Source organism: Idiotropiscis lumnitzeri, chromosome 21, assembly GCF_059441095.1.
Source record: "Idiotropiscis lumnitzeri isolate Australia: NSW breed Sydney's pygmy pipehorse chromosome 21, RoL_Ilum_1.0, whole genome shotgun sequence".
Classification (NCBI taxonomy): domain Eukaryota; kingdom Metazoa; phylum Chordata; class Actinopteri; order Syngnathiformes; family Syngnathidae; genus Idiotropiscis; species Idiotropiscis lumnitzeri.
Window position 1 is genome coordinate 1,454,811 of NC_142411.1, and position 20,966 is coordinate 1,475,776.

General features: G+C 45.0%; 4 protein-coding genes across 5 annotated transcripts; 1 reads left to right on the forward strand and 3 right to left on the reverse strand.

The window, feature by feature from the left end:
* Nucleotides 1-56: 56 nt before the first annotated feature.
* On the reverse strand, nucleotides 57-1,498 carry ucn1 (urocortin 1). The gene is made up of 2 exons (XM_088286105.1): nucleotides 1,058-1,498; nucleotides 57-723 (listed from the first exon to the last, which is right to left on the reverse strand). Exon 2 carries the CDS (start codon nucleotides 719-721, stop codon nucleotides 305-307), a length of 417 nt encoding a protein of 138 aa, XP_088142231.1. The 5' UTR covers nucleotides 722-723; nucleotides 1,058-1,498; the 3' UTR covers nucleotides 57-304.
* A 148-nt stretch (nucleotides 1,499-1,646) lies between these two features.
* mpv17 (mitochondrial inner membrane protein MPV17) lies at nucleotides 1,647-6,011 on the reverse strand. Its single transcript, XM_088286104.1, has 8 exons — nucleotides 5,954-6,011; nucleotides 5,150-5,227; nucleotides 4,263-4,378; nucleotides 3,960-4,052; nucleotides 3,781-3,876; nucleotides 2,694-2,726; nucleotides 2,557-2,609; nucleotides 1,647-2,045 (listed from the first exon to the last, which is right to left on the reverse strand). Exons 2-8 carry the CDS (start codon nucleotides 5,220-5,222, stop codon nucleotides 1,976-1,978), a joined length of 534 nt encoding a protein of 177 aa, XP_088142230.1. The 5' UTR covers nucleotides 5,223-5,227; nucleotides 5,954-6,011; the 3' UTR covers nucleotides 1,647-1,975.
* Nucleotides 6,012-7,325: 1,314 nt separating this feature from the next.
* Nucleotides 7,326-18,728, reverse strand: LOC148316341 (uridine-cytidine kinase-like 1). 2 transcript variants are annotated; one of them, XM_088286099.1, is made up of 15 exons: nucleotides 18,598-18,728; nucleotides 12,839-13,050; nucleotides 12,345-12,451; nucleotides 12,020-12,190; nucleotides 10,787-10,858; nucleotides 9,847-10,036; nucleotides 9,703-9,764; nucleotides 9,390-9,406; nucleotides 8,716-8,814; nucleotides 8,539-8,632; nucleotides 8,396-8,458; nucleotides 8,100-8,222; nucleotides 7,908-8,015; nucleotides 7,593-7,749; nucleotides 7,326-7,414 (listed from the first exon to the last, which is right to left on the reverse strand). In XM_088286099.1, the coding sequence occupies exons 1-15, from the start codon at nucleotides 18,711-18,713 to the stop codon at nucleotides 7,338-7,340; spliced, it is 1,668 nt and encodes a 555-aa protein (XP_088142225.1). In that variant the 5' UTR covers nucleotides 18,714-18,728; the 3' UTR covers nucleotides 7,326-7,337. The 2 variants fall into 2 exon arrangements, with proteins under 2 accessions (XP_088142225.1, XP_088142226.1); XM_088286100.1 differs by lacking the exon at nucleotides 18,598-18,728 and adding an exon at nucleotides 14,413-14,553.
* On the forward strand, nucleotides 18,712-20,164 carry slc30a2 (solute carrier family 30 member 2). The gene is made up of 6 exons (XM_088286875.1): nucleotides 18,712-18,736; nucleotides 18,918-19,071; nucleotides 19,255-19,474; nucleotides 19,597-19,702; nucleotides 19,782-19,916; nucleotides 20,019-20,164. The coding sequence occupies exons 1-6, from the start codon at nucleotides 18,712-18,714 to the stop codon at nucleotides 20,162-20,164; spliced, it is 786 nt and encodes a 261-aa protein (XP_088143001.1).
* The last annotated feature ends 802 nt before the right edge of the window (nucleotides 20,165-20,966 follow it).

Sequence of the window (20,966 nt, forward strand, 5' to 3'; positions counted from 1 at the left end):
AATGGGCAAAGAGGATTTGGTCATGGAAAAAGAATTAAACATTTGAGTGAGCCAAGAATTTTCAACATTTTATTACAAAATATAAATGACAATGTGACATTCAACGTTTTTTTTGTCTTCATTTGCTTAGATGAGTACATAAAGTCAAATAACTAACCAAAAAGTCAAATCAAACGAATAACTAATAAAATCATGATGACGTCATCCATCGTGTGACGCAAAGTCAAGGTCCGGCCTCTTCTTGGAATAGAATAGAAATTATTCACAATATCGTGCTAGTGACGTGCCAAGTCTCGCCGCCGTTTTACTTTCCGACCTCGTTGAGCACTTTCCGGTTGACGTGCGCGCGCATCCGCTGCTCCTCCGTGCGTGCATTGTGGATCATGTTTCTCAGGAGGTGAAAGGTCAGGTCGATGGAGAGCGGCGCATACTCCCTGCGCGTCTTCAACTTGATCGGCTCTTCGTCATCCTCAATCTCCTCATCATCGTCATCGTCATCATCCGCCTCCTCCTCCTCCTGCTTGGGCATTCCGAGGAGGAGGAGGCGCGGAACACCGAAGGCCAGCAGACGGGCGGCGGCGACGTCCCCGCCGGTGGCCGCCGTGAGGAGCGTTTGGAGCAGCTGAGGAGTTCGCGGGTGGCCGGAGGAGGAGGAGGAGGCAGGAGGAGGGAGGAGGACCGAGAGCAGGAGCGAGGAAAGGAGGAAGGACCAACACTTCATGTCTGTACACACACACACACACAAAAGCAAAACCGTCACGTTATTATATAAAAAAGTTTTTACCAAATTGAAATAAAAATTACATTTTTTTTTTTAAGTCTTGAAAATGTAAAGTTAAAAAAAATAATTTGTGTGGGGGATTTTTAAAGTCTGGAAAAGATAAACTAAAACAGAATACAAATATTTTTCGAATAAATTTAACATGAAAAATATGGGGCGAAAGTCACAAAAATGTATTTAAACAGTTAAGTTGTGAAGCGCATAATGTCAATAAGACGCTAACATTCAACAAAAAAAAAAATGAAAAAAAAAGAAAAATAATCATCAGCATCTTACTTGTTCTGTTGCTCTTGGTCGTGCAGGCTCGCAGTTCCGCTGCGGGTCGTGTGGGCGCAGGGCGGCGAACGCGACAACTTTTATACACGCGGTCTGTGATGTCACTGGCACTGACAAACACCCCCCCAAACACACACACACACACACACGCACGCGCACACACATGCCTTGCCACCCAGAGGAGCACATCTTCGCTACATCTTATATTTTTTATCACAATATTAACTCATTCGCTACCATTGACGGATATAGACGTACTTTCATTTTACCTGGGCTGGCAGTGAATGAGTTAAAGATAAGCCGCTATGACGTCATTAATCACGTGACGTGACCGCCTTTTCCTGCCCAAGTGTTGAATCTTACACATGCACACACACACACACAATAACACTTGCTAATACACACACACGCAGAATTCAGTCACACTATTATTGTGCCTACTAAACATTTACATAAGAGCACTTAAAAGCTAAATTAATTTTTCATCAGCGAGATGATGCGTGTCCGAGTACGTGCGCGTGTGTTTAAGTGTGATGATGTGCTTTAATGGATTGATTTATTTATTTTTTAAGTATTGCTGCAAAACCTATTTAAGGTAGATAATATGTATTTTTTTATTCACGATGACCTTTGCCTACATTTAGTACACGATTCAAAGTGTTCAAGAAAATGAAAAGGGCTAAGACAAAGGAACTCCAATTTACACTCACACTGTTTGCTACAACACTGGTGACACACAAACCAGGAAGTGAATGTGTGTGTGCGTGTGTGCGCGTTCCATCATTTTTGTGGGTTCAATGTGCCATCCAGTCACGGAGCCGTGAGTCAGCCCGGTCAAGTTGCATGATGACGAGCAGCAGTCGCATCAGAACGCCGACGACAACAAAGCCAAATAAACAAAATGGCGGTGGCGGTGGATCACATGATGTTGGCCTTCCAGGTCAAGTAGGAGTTCCAGACCACGGCCACTATCTGGACCACAGCCAACCTGAGAGCGTCACAAAGTTCAACACTCAACTGGGGTCAAATGAAATGATATTTCTGGAATTGGCCATTTTATCCTTCCGGGAGATTAAGGGCAAAGTGGATCGAAGTGGAGACTGAAATATAACACAAGAGCTGCCGGAACTAACACACAGCAGCGGGGTCAGTTAACATTATTTGGGGGACCAATTTTATCCATGAGGAGAATGAGGGCAAAGTGGACTATTGTGCGGAGGCATCCCAAGCTAACGCAAAGCATCAGGATGCGCCAACATCATTGTGTGAGTTCATTTTTGAGAGACAACTTTATCCATGAAGAGACTGAGGGCATAGTGGGCACCATAGAGTATCAAGCAACAGGATCAGCTAATGTAAGGGAGACTGTGGAGTATATTAAAATACATCCAGAGATAATGTACAGCATCGGGGCCAGCTAACATGACCGTGTGTTTATTTGCAGGAGAAAAAAAATATACTATAAAGGGCAAAGTGCAGCAAAATGGAGAATGCAGTACCTGTGATGCAGCGGGACGAAGTAGAAGTTGGCCATCTGCACGGGCGGCCACAGCTGACACACAAAACACAACTAATTACACTTGGACAACAACATTTCATTTGAAAAAAAAATGAAATCAAATGAATGAAAACTTACGTAATAATTGGAAATAAGCGCGTCAGTGTAGTCCTGCAAAGACATCACAATAACGTTAACACACATGCGCGCACACGCACACGCGCACGCAGAGTGCGCCTGTCATGTCGTCGAAGGTCACCGCGTGTTCAGGAGAAAATGAAAAGTTGAGCATGCAAGACTTTGCTATCAGAGTAAAACATGTTTCCAATTATCAGCTGACACCGTTTCCATTTGGATTATTTTCACGCGTCGTCGCAGACGCAGACATGATTTGCCAACGTGAACAATATCGCAATGAGGTGGTTTAACGTTGCGTTCAAGGACAGCAAACGCAATTGTTCATACACAAGTATTTTGAACAATCTAAAGAACAAAGAGCAGAATTAGGATTTCACACGTTGGTGGTTACAGTCTGCTTGCACTGGGTCCAACCAGGGGCAGTGAACCAGCAGCAGAAATACGTGGGATCGATTTGTGTAAGAATTACTGCCACCTACAGGACTGGAGTGGAACCTCTCATGTTAGTAGTGCGTTTAATAATGTAAAATCCATTTTTAGCCGAGCTCAAATAAAAGTGCAAAGACAAAAGCTTGTCATGTGTGGCGGTTGACGGTCACTTTTTAAATGGGCATTAGCGCCACCTACAGGCCTCGGGTGGAACACGTGACGGGATTCTTTCTGCCAATCCCAGCAAAGGACATTTTCCAGCCATCAAGCATCAGCAAAGCGAGTGCGTGTTTGATCAACATCCTCTTTGTCATTTGTTTTGCGTCCGGCGTGACATCACCAGCCGCATGTCGCGCCTCCCAGCGTCAATAATTGAGCAGAGCAGTGTTTGAACGGCGAGCGCGCAAACACACACACGCACACATTTGGTGTGAGTCAACACTTGAGTTTTGGCTGCAGTGCAGCAGCTACGTTTGCTTTTGGGGCCTGATCAGCAGATGAAAACGTCCGCACTCGATAAAACGTCCGCACGGTGGCGTCGTGGTGAACACGTTCGCCTCACAGTTGAGAGGTTCTGAAGCTTGTGGAGGTTTTTCTCCTCTCACGTCAAAAACATGCGAGCAAAATGGAAGCAAGTAGCGAAGTGAAAATATCTCACCCGGCGCAGCTTGGCGACATTCTGCTCCACGCTCAGCCCGTTCAGAACTCCCGACAGCGCCAGGAAGGCCCCCAAGAAACACGGAGCAAAGCACAGCTGGACACAAAAGATTAGTTCTGAAATGCTGTCACATTTTCACCCGATATTTTTCATTGAGTCCATGGTTGACAACTTCACACCTGATCAATCATCATCTTCTTCATGGCGGCGCTCTTACTTCCGCCGACCACTAGGCGGTCCAGAACTTTGTACCAGCTGCCGATGACCGGGCCCTTCGAACAGGAAGCACTCGTTAAAATGTCTGACTGTCTAACTGTGCTGAAGGGATTTTTTTTTTTTTTTTTTTTTTACATCGTTCACTAATTCAACTCCGGTTATCTCGGGTCGTTGAGCTCATTTTCAATCTGAATTCCAAAAGGAGTCATTTCGAGCGCAGCCGCATGTGAACAGGCTCGGGCGGTGGGAAGACTTTGGACCCTCACCACGAAGAAGAATCCAATGCTCATCATCTTGGCGGTGCGGCGCACGTCGTGTCGAGCGAGTCCGCGGCGCTCGATCAGCTGCTGCGAGATGACGTCGCCCACGCCCACCAGAGTGCCTGCGCAGACGCACGGCGGCCGCTTCGCTTACAACAAACTCACATTTCAAATATTTCATGAAAAAAATACATGATCATGCGTACCGCTCGCCCTGCCTCGCCACAATCTCTGAATTTCAGTGTTTTACTATCGCTTCACCTTTCTTCTTCCCCTAAAATATTGTTAAGGAATCTATCAATTAAATTTATGAAATGTAATCATGCTAGAGGTGCTGCATAGATGTAATACTTTTTTTTTTTTTAAAGTTCTCAGAGAACAAAATAAAGAAAAAATGAACAAAATCAATGGTCATTTTGAACCACAGGTGAAAATGCGATGCCGCCACCGGGTGGTCAAATTGTGTACTGCATGAAGACAGAGTAATCTCTCGAGAAGATCATCATTTACACGAGCTGGTTCAAGGATGACAGTAAATGTATCGATTATGGTCAAAAGTATTGGGACACCTACAGGGATTGAAACGTGGGGAAAATGTGTCTTTTTTAAATGAAGACTTTCTTCAAAATGTTGTTTGGACTTGATTTGAGGGAATTGGTGCAGTGTCACATCTTGGATGGATTTAACTAATTAAGATTCAAACAGTCCTTGGAGAATGTTAATCTTTGGCGCTGCCTCTGAACATGATTCGAGTAAAAATGTGTGTGCGTTTGTGTACGTGTGAGTGTGCAACGTGTGTATGTTCAAAGTTCTTTGCCTTTGTTGACTCTGCAAAGTTCACTACTGTATCATTAATAAGACACTTAAAAAAATGCGTGTTGCACTATTCTCACCAGCCGTCACAATCTGCACCGTCCAGGGGCGTCTTGCCATCAGCGCCTGGTAGGACCGCCAAAGGCCCGCCATCCTCGCTTTTAAACAAGAACAAACAGAACAACATTGTCTTCTGGAATAAGTGACACTGGTTGGGGTGGATGTGAAATTTATAGAATTATTTTAAGATTTGAAAAGATTATGTGTAAAATAATGTATGTTGACACATAATACACAGCTGCAGTTCAAATCTTAGTATTAAATTATATTTGAGCTGTAATAAAATAAGTGTTCCAATCACACTAAACTGAAGCGAATACTTGTGGAGTACATCTCAACGTGACTCCACTCATTGCAAGCTGCAAACAGGAGACGTTACGTCGTTTAGTCAATTAACTTGTTAGACTGCAGATGAAATGCACCCATTGCAATGTAAGGAGAACTTTGATTTAGCACAGCGCACGACTGATCACAAACTTGTTTCAGACACAATCACAACGCCGAATGAAAGAGCAGATGCTAAAACAACGAGGGAAGAAGTAATCGTTCTGTGAAAAACGAGAGTGTTTTAAAAAAAACACATTGACTTTAAATGTCGGTGTTTCTGAATGACATGTCGACGTCACGTGGTGCTCCAGGTACACTTGAACGTCACTTAACTGGCCCAAAAGGGTAACATGCGATTCTATTAAAGCAATGCTATAAAAGCTTGCGCGAAGACAATTTTGTTTCGGTATTCCCTCTGAATGCTTAAATTATCCAAATATAACGACTGCGTTGAATAAACGTCACTATAAAAGTCCACGCTTGAAATGTTTACGTACCTCTCCGTCAAGCCTCACTCCGTGGAGGCTGATGATGTGTTCACGTACCTTCGCCGATCTACGGCAAAGATCGTCGTAACTCAATTGAAAAAAGTGTAAACATTGATAACGCCTTCATTACTTTTAAAATGTAATATAATTCAAAGATAAAACTAATAAAACAAAAATCAGTCCGAAGCTTACTTGATAACGACAGTAGCCGTAAAGGTAGAAATTCGCAATCTCGTGGAATTGTAACACAACCCAGGGAAAGTTATAGTTAATACCACAAAAAATAAATCGAAAGTGTAAACTAGCGTTAAAATATGGACGTGCGCTTACCTTTTGACACGGGCACACTAGTATTATCAAATGTACAACACAGCTTCTGAAATTATTTCCTACAGCTAGTGAACGCCACACGCGAAGGTACCATTCGTCACTTCCGCTATATTAGGAAAAGACGACTAGTGTGCCGCCCCCTGGCGGACATTCCCAACTGCAGTCTAATTTCTAGTGGCCTGTGACGCAGTTTGAATGACAAATAAAAGGAATGATATTAACACCAAGAGTTTATTTAACCAACAATTGACGAGGATGTGCTCTGCTCTAGAGGAGCAAGGCTTATTAAAAGTCATATTTGTTTTACCACCCAAAAAAATAAATGCCATCACACTAAATGTTACTGCTTGACCTATGTGGCTATAAAGTCAGTCAGTCAATTATAAAATAAATTAAGACATTCAAAGTGGCAGCAAATAGGGTCCCAACGAGTTGGCATTCCATATAGTGGAGATTTTGTCTTGAATTCGGAGAATAAAACATTTCAGTACAGCAGAATAAAAAAGATTGGCAGTCATTTTGTAACTAAAGGTTTAGCTTGGCTTGTAAAAAAAAATGCATCAAAGGTTCCAAATAATACAATCACCAAAAATGCATACGGTATGTTAAAAGTAAACAAAATTTTGTAATTCAAGTATAAAGAAAAATGTCATCATTCTTCTAGGAAGGTGTGACAAACATTGAAGTGACAAAAAACATGGTCACATGATGTAACTTCCATGCTAAATGCTAACTCTGTTTCGGAGCAACACAGGCGCTGTAAAAGGCTGAGCCACTAAAACGAGCAATCTGGCCAATAACGAGATGTTAACACTCATCGCAAGTTACTGCAGAAGCACAATCATGACTCTTGAAAATGTTAAATGCTCTGTGGGCCGGATTACAGAACGGAGGAGCCGATGGCTGAATTTCAAGCATAATGCCGATTATCATTTAATAAAGTGGTCCCTTTTCAAGTCAAGCACTCTTTACTTGATCAAAATAAAGCGAATGAACATGAATGCATTACTCTATTTTTTTTAAATCATCAAGAGGCTAGACGACAATTTACTTTTGGGCTCCGTCACAAGTCCATCCCGTCGTCACTTTCACACCAGTCTGAAGGGGCGTCCGTGCCAAAGTAGCGATCACCAAAATTACCTTTGAGAGAGAAAAGGAGGCATATTATATTTTGTGGTCAGAAGACATCACAATACATTTCTTTGGTTATTATCAGCAGCCTCGCCAAACACAATCCTGCCTTAGGGCCTTTAGTTTTTATTCAAAATAAAAATCAAAGCAAATGGCTTATTTTGCAATGTTTTGGGGCGTATCTCACCGATGCCGGGGATGATGTGGAACTGGTGGTTGACCTCTTTGTCCACGGCAGTGGTGATGATGCGTACTTTGGGGAAGGCGTAGGCCACCGAGTGGACGCCCATCTCCGCCATGAGCAGCGAAAGTAAGAAGATTTTGTCCTCCGCCACGTCGTGGTCCTTTCCAGATGGGCGTCAACGTCAAACGTACAAAATATTGTACATTTTATCAGCTCCCCCCCTCACTCCCTGGCCAAATCCTCACTTTGGTTTCTTCTCCGAGGCGCAGGTGCTGCCCCCCGCAGGCCCGGAGTTTGAATGCCACTCAGCGTACTCACCAGCAGAACTCGAATGGCCATGAGAGCGGCGGCCCCGGTGGATACGGTGCTGTCCATCAGGATGACAAAGTCCTCGCTGATGTCTTTGGGCAGCCGCAGATAGTGCAGCTGCACCCACGACATGCAAAACGCGTCTTTCGGAGCTCTTTGAATGGGTTGACAGGATGCAATGAGGACATGATGGCGGCCTACCTCAGGTTCACCCGAGTCGTGGTTGGTCTGGATGAGGATTTTGCCCAGTCGGATGTCCTTGCACACAGCCATGAGCGCCTGCTCCATGGTCTCGCCTGCTCTTAGGATGGACACGCCTGTGATCTGTTTTTAGGCAATATCGAGAAAGACTGCTAACGTTTAGCGGTTTTTTTGGAGGGCGGGGGGTTGTACAACATTACCACCAAGTGTGAATATTGCTGCTGTGGCAATTCAATTTCTCCCCGTGACAAAGAAAGTGTTAAGAGGAAAGCTTAATGAAGAAAAGAGTCACTTACTCGTTTACCGCTCAGCCTCCTGCCGTGGTAGACGCTCCCCTGAGGTGTCTCCACAAATGCGGGCTGCGGACAAAAAAAAAAAGTGGCAGTTAGCCCGGCCGCCAAACAGACAAATGAACACACTCGGCAAAACAAACACACACGGTGAGGGGCAGGAAAGAGAGGGCGTGTTCTATCAGGAGCCGCATTAATCTTTTGGAGTAGAAGACAAACTCGTCACGGTTGGTCTCCTTGTTCCTGCGCAAGAAATGACAGGAGAGGGCGAGTCCAAATAAGGAAATGCGATCGTTAACGCTTTGGCGAGGTCGAGCGCTGGCTACCTGATGATGGTGTGCATGCCGCGCACCTGCGGCGAGCTCTTCAGAACGCTCAGCATGTCGGGTCGAGGCTGACCTTGGTGAGCCGACGCCAGAGCGGACCTGAAAATGACATCCGATTGATTCGGCCGGAGAGCAAGCCCGTCGTTAGCGCACGATTGACAAAGGCCGTTACCGGGCGATTGATTGAAGACAGTCGATGCAACGTTGATTAAATACTCACTGAAACACTTTTTTTTTGTTTTGGTCTTTAAACAGGAGTAGGAAAAGGCCACATGCGGCCTTGCCTTTGTAATATTTGTTGTCGTCATTTAAAATCTACCTGCATACGAATAAGTGTGTTTTCAATCCAGCTTTGAAAAGGGGCAAGTGATTTTGCATTAAGGTAGTCAGTGCAAAGAAAAAAAAGAAAAAGGAAAAACATGCTGAAGCCGAATGTGAGTGACCGCGCCATGAGGTCAACGACACCACATCCACGACAAGAACACCTCTTGTCCCGGATGTGATCCTCTTCGTACCTCATGATGCCGTCAGCCACAAATCAGCAGTTGCCGAGCAAATCGGGTGCAGCAAGAATGCGCAAATGCACAGCAAACAAAAGGTCAAAGATGGACTGAGTTTCGCAAAAGTGAGTGGGAAAGTAGCGAGAGGAAAGTAGTCGTTAAAAACAGTTGTACCTCACGGTGATCTCACGCTGGGATGGTTGCACGCAGCCAGGCAGGGTGCGGGAGACACACACACACACACAAGCAGTTAAGACGTGAACACAAGCCACCCGAGGTGTGTGTGCGTGTGAAAGAGTGGACTATTCAACCGAAAATTTTTGTTGCCTCTCCTGTGGGGTCACATATGTAAAATATTTGTAAATAATATTTCCCCTCTGTCTCAAATTGAGAGAACAGTCGCGGTTGCGTCAAAGCCCAAGTCAAGCGTCTTCAAGTGAAGAGTACGACTGGCCGGTGTGTGATTGTGCACAATATTTGGCGTTACCTTCTCCAGCTGACTGTGAACATGCTGAACGATCAAATCCAGCGCCACAAAGTTGTCGCCACCTGCGTCCGGACACAAAGAGCGCCTCATTGCCGCGTCGCTTTTCAAAGTGGCCCGACAAACCTCAAGCCAAGTTGGGCGGACCTCGGGGCACCACGATGTCGGCGAGCTGCACGGTGGGCTCGATGTACCGCTCGAAGGCCGGCTTGACGAACGTGTTGTACTGCTTGAGGATGCCGCCGATGTCCCGCCCGCGCTGCGACACGTCCCGCTTCAGCCGTCGCGTCAGACGGATGTCCGAGTCCGTGTCCACAAACACCTTCATGTCCAGGAGCTGGCCGACGAAAGGTTTGGAAACATGTTCCGCTTTGCATCCAAAAGGACCAATATTATGTTTTGCGGCACATTTCAAGAGCGCATGAAAAAAAAAAAAAAAATGAGGTGACCAGACAAGCCGGCACATCACGTGATTTACACGAGGGTCCCCCAGCGCGGTGCTGCGAGGATAACTCAGAGGCACAATGAGCCGAGAAGGTTGCACATGCTGTAAATCTCAACGCGCACGCCACCTGCCACAAGATGGCGCTCACGAGGAGAGTTGAGTGTTGAGTTCAACACCAGCGCAGGCTTAAAGCTTAAAGCTCACTTGCGACAAATTGGGACAACAGCACAGTCAACTAAATGACAGCACGGGTGACTTCCAATGATGTCATCGATGAGCGGATGTCAACTACAAAAAAATATCGGAAGTCGTCCTTTCACCCGCTCGGCTGGAATAGACTGCAGAAAGTGTACCTAATGAAGTGGCCTCTCCCAGGAATACGGCTCATTAGCATATTATTGCATTCCCATCATGGCGACGAGTAAACACGGATGTCCACTGATCACCATCCATCACCGCCCAGACGCGGGTCGTTATTAACGCTGATGGAGGGAGATCCCGTGGGAGACTGCCGGCCTTATCGCCGCGCTCCAGCTCACAAGCGTGCACACACACACACACACACACACACACACGCCCACATCGCGTGGCAGGACACACTGCTGTAAAAGAAGGTTGCGTTCACAAAAACAACAAAATTACCTTGAGCAGTTCTTTGTTGGCGAAGGCCAGGATGCCCTCAAAGATGACAACGTTGGCCCCGTACACAGTTTTCTGAAAAAAAAAAAAAAAAAAAGTTGAAAGTAAAGTTTGCATTATTTGGCGTCCTTTAATTCATGACTTAAGTTTTTTGGTAGAATTGTAGCTTAAGACTGCAAGTCAAATTGTGACGTAAATTAACTGTAATTGAAATTAATTCATGGTCCATTTTACATTAGTGGAAATCTCACATAAAACCAAAACATTTACGCATAATAATAATCTGATATTTTTCATTGGAAATAGGATTCATTTATTACTGTTTGTTGAAAAAAAAAAAAAAAAAAGAATCGAGGGGTGGAAAAAATAATGACGATTTTTCTAAATGCTTCAGCGCAACTCTTAAATCAATTCTATTTTATCAAATTGCGCCGACATGACGAAAAGGCCTCAAAGAGCGTGCTGTCGCGGCGGAGAAAAACAGAAAAAAAAAACAAAAAAAAAACACAGAGTTGAGGGCGCGCTGCCGTCAACCGGCAGCTTCTCGATCACTGTCGCGTGGAAGTCGATAAAGCTGAGCGACGACGCGCAGCCGAGGCGAGACAAAGCGGCCGCCGCTTTATGTGAATTGTAAAGAAACCGATGAGTGTTTATCGACCACCTCATTGAGTGTGTGCGTGCGCGCACGCGCACGCGCCCTCTCCTCACACCTGATTTAGTGCGTACTCAACACGTTCAAGTGTGACCGCCGCAACCACATTCAAGTTCCTGACGGACCACAGCAGGAGAAGAAAAAAAAAAATAAAGAAGAGGACGAGCGATGGGGGTTATTGCAGGCTTTTAATTACCAGCAGCCGGCGCACAGCGCCCGTAAAAGGATTTGTGCGTGTGGACAGGCCGTTTCCCATGAGGCTTTGTGCCTTTCAGCCATGAAATTACATTGCCAAGAAATAGAGAACAGTTGTCGCTGCCGGATTCTTGAGTGCGCACATGTGTGCATGAGCGAGGCTTTGATAATTAGCGCGTTAGCACATCCATGGAACACGTCGGTTGGTGGGCTTTTAAAAATGGACACAAGGTCGGTGACATACAACGCTGAAAGTAAATGTCGGTTATTTTGGCGATTAGAAGAGTTGCTGCGGCTTCTATGCGGGTGCGCCTTATGGTCCGGGAAATATGAAACTATACGGTCTAACCTTTAACTGATTCCTAACCTGCTATGGACTGGTTTTTTACCCATTCTTTGCGTCTGCAGTGAGACGTGAAGTCATACACGGGAACTTTGACGCTTTTTCCTTTCTTCAGCTTTCGCAGGACGTTGACCAGCAGCTCAAAGTCGAAGGCGTCGGGGTGGTCGAAATTGTACTCGTTGTTGGCCGCCAGCTCCTGCTCGGCTTGGTTCAGGACCTTGGACAACACGCAAACTATTTTGTTAAACAGTACCACTTGCATGCTGACGATATTTAAGAGCTGTAAATATAGAGAGTGCAAAGTGCAGAAAGGACTCATCTTGTTCTTATGACATTTGAACAGGGGTGTGTAGACTTTTTCACACGAGTACCTTGTAGAAGGAGTCCATGGAAAGCAGAACCACCCAGGGAACGTCAAGCGCCTCAATGATCTTATTGGCCACGGTTGTTTTCCCAGAAGCACTTCCTCCGCACAGACCTAAAGGAAGAACCGCACTGACTTGGATGCAAACATTTCCACGCCAGACCCGTCCAGGCAGACGAGAAGACTCAGCATTTTTTGACGAAAAAGATGAAAGGACGCGAGTGCACTGTGGGCAGTTTTCCTCACGGATGAACAAAGTAAAATAGTCCCAGCAGCTGAGAAACGAACCGTGAGCGTGCGTGCGTGTTTTCACAGAGCTTAAACATATGGACACCGCTCGAAGGGGGAAACACACGGGCGACGTTATTTTCAACACTCGAGGTAAAAAGTGTATGTGCTGCCGCAGTGCAAAAGCGTGTTGCAATGTAATATTATGTGTTGACTTAAAAAAAAAAAAATGACCAAAGCCATTTCAAATAGTTTGACCAAACAATCTCTCACCAATGACGAAGGCCTCCTTGAAGGTGGTCCCGGTGACGTTGTACCAGGGGGGCCGACCGGCGGTGTAAATGGTGCGCTTGTTGGTCCTCAGCAGCGGGGGCACCGTTTGGGACTGGCCGGCGGTGCGTTTTTGGGGTGACAACGACGGTGTGAGCGGGCAGCAGCGAGGCATGCGGCTCATGACGCCGTCCAGGGAATCTTCACCGCTCCCGCTGAGGATTTTAAAACAAAACCAAGCAAAACGTTATTTGACTTTGAATACAGAATGTGACTTCTGTTGGAAAGGCATCATGCAAATCAGAGGCGATAATTACAGTATACAAAATGTTTTGGTTTGCGGACATTACAGCGAGGATGCAAACATGAAAAAAATTATCTATGGATTTTATCGTGATCATTTGGGTAATATTCAAATCTAATAGTTCCCAAGAATTTTAAAAGTTTTTTTTGTTGTTGAACTTATCAACCTGAACACAAAATGTACAATCCTGGGAAAAATAGAACAAACCATTTGCAAATCTTTTCAAGTTGGACTGGTTTTGATTCTTTCAGCTCTTGCTGCCATCAGATATGCCTAATGTGCTCAGAGCGACCCCACACTGCTCCTTTGAGGCATTTTTTTGTCAATTGGGCAAAATCAGATCCCACAAAGCTTTCAACTTCATTAAAAAAAAAAACTAAACATTTTTGCCCAAACTCAGTTTATGGATAAAGGCAAAAAAAAAGTTTGCTGCTGATTAAAGTTTGTGGGACCTGCCGCCACTATTCGGGGAGAGGCAGGAGAGAAGTCCGCTCACTTGGGGATCACCCTCCTTCAAAATAAACCTCCCCAGCGCTTTTGCTGTCGGTGCGCTTGAGGGGGAGGGCGGTGGGATAGGGGGAGGCCGACCCTCCCCAGGAATACGCAACGATGCCCGGGAGGCAGCTGACAGGTAGGGTCGCAATTCACATGAGTAAGGCTGTCATCACGTGGCAGAAGATACAAGGAATCTCAAACTTCCTGTTCTGTGATGTCATCGGACAGACTCCACCAATCAATGGCTGCCCTGGAAATACCTTAACACATGAATGGAAATGCCACAGACTGGCTAACTTAAAGCATCAATGTGGCGGTGTTATAACCCTCTAAGCAAGATGGAGCAACACATGTAGACAAACAATGTAACAGTACTAGTCATATTGTCCTAATCCTCAACAAAAACAATGACTACTGTTACAGCGGTTCAGAGTCACTCACAAAGTAAAACATTTCAGAGGACTATTTTCCTTATTAAAATATTTTGGCGTGAGGCTGACACAATTACATTCACAACAAATAAAATTTTGCTGAAAAAGGACAACACTATTGACGATTTTGATGAAAAATAATTCACAATAAAATCTGGATCCATTCCGTTTTATGGCGTGACGTCACGTTTTCAAAGACGTCACTCCTTGATTCAAAGTGACATGATCTGCCGATAGCAAGGTGCGGGCAGCCACGTTAGCCACGTTAGCCCGCTAACTGCCCAGTCTGGCTAGAGTTTCCGCTCCATTTCGAAGCACGCGACACGTTTCCCTCACGTCACCACTACCTCTCGGAGCTGGACATGCTTGTGTCGGAGGCTTTAACACCGTCGGAGGACGGGAGCAAATCGTGCGGTTCCGTCTGTCTCGACGTGGGGTTCATGTTCACGTTTGCCCCAAACGGCGCGAACCCAAACACAGCCAACGTCATTACGTTGTAGCACGCACAGCAGGAGTGTGTACTTCATGGGTCGTGGGCATTTATACAGTTAAACTAATTCACTCAGTTACTTTATACACGACAAGGAAATTACTATTTGTAAAGCGATTTATCAACACGATATATATCAGCGTAAGGTGTACTTGACAATAGAATGGGAGTTTTAACAGGTGGTTACAGTAAAGTTCTAAAATATACAATTCCTTGCAGTGGCTCTGAATGAACCACCCTCAGACGCAAACGTGTGCTACGTTCGATTACACGAAATTAGTGTCGTTTTTTTCAGAACTCGAATTATCCACGAGACATTATAATTTGCACTACACTACACTTTAAGAGACGACTCACAACGTCCTTCTCATCGCTATTGAATATATTGTCGTACATAATATAAATTGTATAATAAGAATAAAAAAACTAACCAAATAAAAAAGAAAAAGAAAAAAACAGTACAGTTAACCCTTGCTAGTTAATTAAGAAAAACAAAACAAAAATAATTATACATAGACCATTTAAAAAATATATTACATACACTACATACCATATAGATGGCAAATGTAGTTCTGCCATAAATTATGCTTTAACTCGCATAATATACTTCGTTGACTTTTAATTAAAACAGCCAGTGGTGTTCACAATACACAAAGCAAAATACTTTAATTACATGTTTAACCTTTACGTCAACAATAATAACCGTCAAGTATGATGATTACGAAAGATTAATCTTATATTATTGTTATAATTTGAGTCATAAAGTCTGCGGGTGCAGTGAAAAATAATTTGTCTTAAAGATAATTGGATTTTTTTGTGTATTAAAATCATAAATGGGCAAATTTACTCAAGTGCTGCTTTTTATCACGGTGTGTAAAATGTCATGTGTGAAACGTGTACAAGTTGCACTGGAAAAAATAGAAAAAAGATGTCTATCTATATGCCAATAGGAAGACTGCTCGCGCGCTATTGGACATGCGGAGCAGCACTGAGGCTTGACTGGACCCATTTGTCGCGTCCGGAAGCCCGCAGTGAGCACTGTGCTTGCTTATGGTCAACTGCAGCCCAATTTATAGAAAGAAATAAATAAATAAATTTAAAAAACTAAAAAAAAAAAGTGCCTCGCTCTTCGTGCGCGCCCCCGCCCCCTCCTCCAAGCAAAACTCAGCAATGAAGGTTTTCCCCTCGCACGTTTCCTGCTCCACGAGGACTTTTGCCTGCCTGCACCGCCACTGAGCACTGTCGAACCCAACCGCCTGGACCAACTGGGCCGACCAAAGACGGCAGAACTCGCATTCGTCAGAACCTCCGCCGCAGCTCCATGGATGCAAAGGCGTCAAGTTCGGAAAAGTCTCAGCTGATCCACGACAAGGAGCGCAAGACCTACTGCGAGCGCGTGCACAGGTGGGAGACAACGAAGGCACACACGCACGCGCACGCTTGTTTACGCCCGGGTGCGCGTTCATTTGCACGCGTGGCTCGCTTGCCGACAGGCTGCGTGACAAATGGCAGGTGGTTGCGCACACCTGACTGAGCAATTTTTGAAGTTAAACGCAAAAAAATATATAAATAAAAATCAAAATAGCATTAATGATGATTGTTAAAGAATGAAATGTTATATATAATTTAGGGTGTCACTCTACAGTAATATGACGCAGTGCAATCATTTCGGTCTTTATGAAGATAATAATTCTCACTTTTCATTAAAACAAATAAAACTTATTTTAATTCTAACCATTCGGTTGCGTACCTTTACGTGACTTTAAAATGGAATGTCAAACGCCGCAATGATTATTCGTCAAAATGTCAGTTATAACCATCCCACCGAATTGTTTTCAGAGCGTAATTGAAAAAAATAACTGGAATAATAATTTTTAACGTATAAGAAAATATCGTGTATTTTTTTTTTCATTTAAAAAAACGAAAATGGGCCTTCAATAGCATCCCGTCGCACATGTGGCCTTTTTTCCTTTCAGTCATTCACGATATTGAACCTTAAAAAAAATCTGAAGCGCTTCATTTTCAGAATTTTCTTTTAATTTTCTAAACCGACCCGATGAGATCTGTGCGGAGGCACGCGCGCGTGCACGCCGGCGAGGTGCATCTGGCACATTTCATGCGCCATTTGCAACGTGCACGGCGCGCGCACGTGCAGACTGACTGACTGCTGCACTTTTGCTCTCCTAGGCAAAAATGTCATGCGTGTTCTTTGTTTTATTTTGGAATTAATCTTCTTATCTTGTCTACACTTTTGTTTTTTTTGTTTTTTTAACATTCGCATGATTTTTCCAAGTCGTTTGAACCGAAGCCGACTTCCAAGAATGTGTAACATTGCGGCCCAAAACGTTCAAGAATTAAGATGCTGAGCAACAAAATATAAATAAACATTGTTTTCACCTTTTACTGATATATTCTAATTATTTTATCGTTTCATCAAACCGATTATTGGATGATATTTTTTTTCTGTTCGAAAATGGCAAACGTCCTGTGTAAACACTTTGAAATTCCAAGTTAATAGAAAATATTGCGAGTTTAATTCTAAAACAGCTTTTCCAGCATGAGAACAAAGAAAGAGAATGGAAATGACAATCTATTCCTATAAAAAAAAATCAACAAACATGTCGATGTGATCACTCTTGAGCAAAACATTGATTAAGAACATCATTAAATAAAATGTTACGAATTATGCAGCACTCCTCCCACATTCCAAATACATGCATGGTCAGTTGATTGGACGCTCTATTATAATTGTCCTTAGGTGAGATTGTGAGCACAAGTGTTTGTCTTTGTGTGCCTTGCGATTGGCTGGCGACCAATCCAGGGTGTCTACTTGCTCTGGCACACCCACGAGAAGCGTCTCAGATAATGGATGGATGCAACGAAGCAGTTTGTGCATTGTGATTTAATGCTGGAATCCGATTCATTGTGCTGCTACTTATGTTATGCCCTTTGTGGCCACAAGGAGGCAGCATAATAGTCCTGCAGACAAAATTGAGGAATACGACCACTTCTGCTCATCTAAAGGACTCCGGAATGTTTTGAATTGTGTGTTTTTAATCTCTCTGTCTGCATGTGTTGCTCCACCATTTGTGTTCCTATATCCATTGCCTCAAGGGTTCTAAAACCATGATTATATGTACATGTAAATAGCTGGCATGGTTGGAATCACGAAAAATGTTGATTTTTTTCCCATTGTTTTCAGCAGAATTAGACCACAATAAATGGAGGGAAACACCATTTGTGTGTGTGTGTGTGTGTGTGTGTGTATGAATGAGATCCCGTTCACATCCCAGAGGTGTCATTGAGCACGATCTCTTTCTCACTTCAATGCTTTTCTTCACAGTGGACATCGACCCCTCTGTGTGTGTGTGTGTGCTCAAGCCTTATCGTGGAGGTTCTGTGCGACATCAAATGTGTGTATGTGTGTATATGTGGTTGAGCTCAAGTGAGTCCAAACGAGATTTATTCCACCTCATTAAACATATCATCACCGTGGAACCTCGATCCTCCCCTCCCTCCTCAGCACACACACCCCCACACACACTAATGTGTGTGTACGTGCGCGTGTGTCGTATTCTTACTTAAAACAGTTTTTGGATGGTGTGTAGAAGCACACACAAAGAAACCCTTAGCTCACATCAAAAGTTAGCTTTAGCATTCATGCTAGCTTGACATGCTGTTAGCATGTTAGCATCAACACCAGTCAGTCACTCAATGATTGTTGCAGTTCCTTCTCTGACCCAAACGAGCGCTTCCCCGACTTCCCGCTCAAGAATGGTGGCACGGCGGGCAGCGTGGAGCTTAAGCGTCCCGCCGATGTTCACTGCCACCACCGCGGGGTGCCATCGGGAGGCAGGGACGACGCCAGCGGCGAAGACGCCGTGCTGGCCAAGAAGAAACTCTACATTGCATCCGCAGTATGCCTCGTCTTCATGATTGGTGAAATTATTGGTAAATATCGCCAAGGACCCACTTGTGTAGCGAGCACTTTCTCCTAGCGAGACACACGTGTGTGTGTGTGTGTGTGTCGTCAGGAGGCTACCTGGCACACAGCTTAGCCATCATGACGGACGCCGCCCACCTCCTGACGGACCTGGGCAGCATGCTGGTGAGCATCTTCTCCCTTTGGATCTCCTCCAGACCTCCAACCAAGAACATGACCTTCGGATGGCACCGCTCAGGTGAGGCCGCCGCCATCGCCGCCATTGTTGCGGCCGCCGCGTGCGTCTTCTGGACGCTTCATTCTGCACAATTGACAACCATTCATTTTCATACAAAGTACAAAACAAAAGCGACGACGAAGCTCCCGTTCACCAACGAAAACGGGTGTCTGAATCAATTTTGTTTGTGTGTCTTGCTTAGAGATTCTGGGCGCCTTTTTGTCCGTCATGTCCATCTGGATGGTGACGGGCGTGCTGGTCTACTTGGCCATGGAGAGGATTGTACGCGACGACTACGAGATCGAGGGACACGTGATGCTGCTCACGTCGGCTTTTGCAGTCGTTGTCAACATTCTGTGAGTTTACGAGTGCAACGACATTTCTCCGGAGCTTGAGCACAACTTTGCGTTAGTGACGCTAATTTGGGTGAGATCAATCCGCTTCATGTGAAGAGAAAACGTCACACGTCGTCCTTTAAAAAGCACCACAAAATGGTCAACGCACATTCACATTTTTTTTTTTTTGCTTACCTCCCTCAGCATGGCGTACATCTTGCACCACTCCACCACCTTCCACGCCCACGGTCGAGGCTACCAGCACATCGACGACGACGCCCAAAGCCCATTGGCTCACCACGGCCACGCCCTCATGGGCGGCGCCCACAGCAACACCAGCGTGCGGGCGGCCTTCATCCACGTGGTCGGCGACCTGCTGCAAAGCGTCGGCGTCATGGTGGCGGCCATTGTCATCTACTTCCGGGTCAGACCAGTTTTTTTTTTCAATTAATGAAAAAAAAAAAAAAAAAAACTTTCTCTTTCTCTTACTCTCATTCTCTCAAACGTATGTTGATATTTAAATTTCTTTTGTTTTCTCACCGGCAGCCCGAGTACAAAGTGGCCGATCCCATCTGCACTTTCCTGTTCTCCGTCTTTGTCCTGTGCACCACCGTCACCATCCTCAAAGACGTCTTCAGGATACTCATGGAAGGTGTGAACATCTCGCACGAGCACTTGGAGGGAACACGCCGGCGTGAGCACTCCCCTTTTTTTTTTTTTTTTTTTTGCAGGTTCTCCCAAAGGCATCGAGTTCAAGTCGGTGAAGGAGGTTCTGCTGTCGGTGAAGGCGGTCCGCTCGGCCCACTCGCTGCACCTCTGGGCCCTCACGTTGGGACAGACGCTGGCCTCCGCACACCTGGCTGTCGGTAAATGTGCAAAAAAAGAAGAAAGTGTTTTTGTCACGACTGTCGCGGTTGTTGTTTTTGCCGCACCGTACTGACCGTGTCCGTTGTGCCGCAACGATCCAGACGAGGACGCAGACACGCAGTCGGTCCTGCAGGAGGCCACGGAGCTTCTCCACACCAAGTTTGGCTTCCACAGCGTCACCATCCAGGTGGAACGCTACCACGGCGACATGCAAAACTGCCGACTCTGCCAGGACCCCTGGGACTGAAACCCGACCCCACCCCAAACCCACAAATTCGCGACACGAGGCGCTCACACTGCAGAATGTCCACCGAAACGGTCAGCGAAATTATTTTGGTGATCTCAATGTCGCATCCTAAATATTAAATGTTCCTCACTTTTTACGAGACCAGTGTCAACTGGTTTCCAGTTTCCCCCAAATTTGCATATCAGATGCAGACCATTCCAACGACGTAGCGTGTGGTTTGCACGAGCGTTTTAAAAATTGCCGACACCTCTTACGGTGCTGAGGTCATTGATGACGTGGGTCCAATCATTTAATACAACACGATTCCAACACGTCATCAATGCTCCTGATCTTCGGAACATCTGAAGATCAACAAGACTGATCATAATTGCTCGCACTCACTGCCTAACTCGAAGGGAAGACAAATCCACTGCCATTTATTGGGAAAATTGTTAATATGATCGCTTATCGTCATGTCATGGTTGATTTGCAATTTCTTTTCCTATAAAAGGGCTGCACCACATTACATTATGTTAAACATCAAAGCAACTAAAGCTCCATTTTAGGATCAACCAAGCAAGACACTTCATTAGGTACACCAGTCAACTGGCATCCGAGCCAACTTTGGTGAAAGGGTCGAAATATTAGGAACACTTCCCAGTGTGATGCAGTACACTTACTAACTTATTATCGCTGTAAATTGTGCCGGCGTACCTAATGAAATGTCCACTTATGCGTGATGAAATGTGATCTATTTGTCCACAAGTGCAATTGAAGCTCGTGGTTGTGTGTCGTCTTGTGGTCACCGCATGTTGTGTGTTTG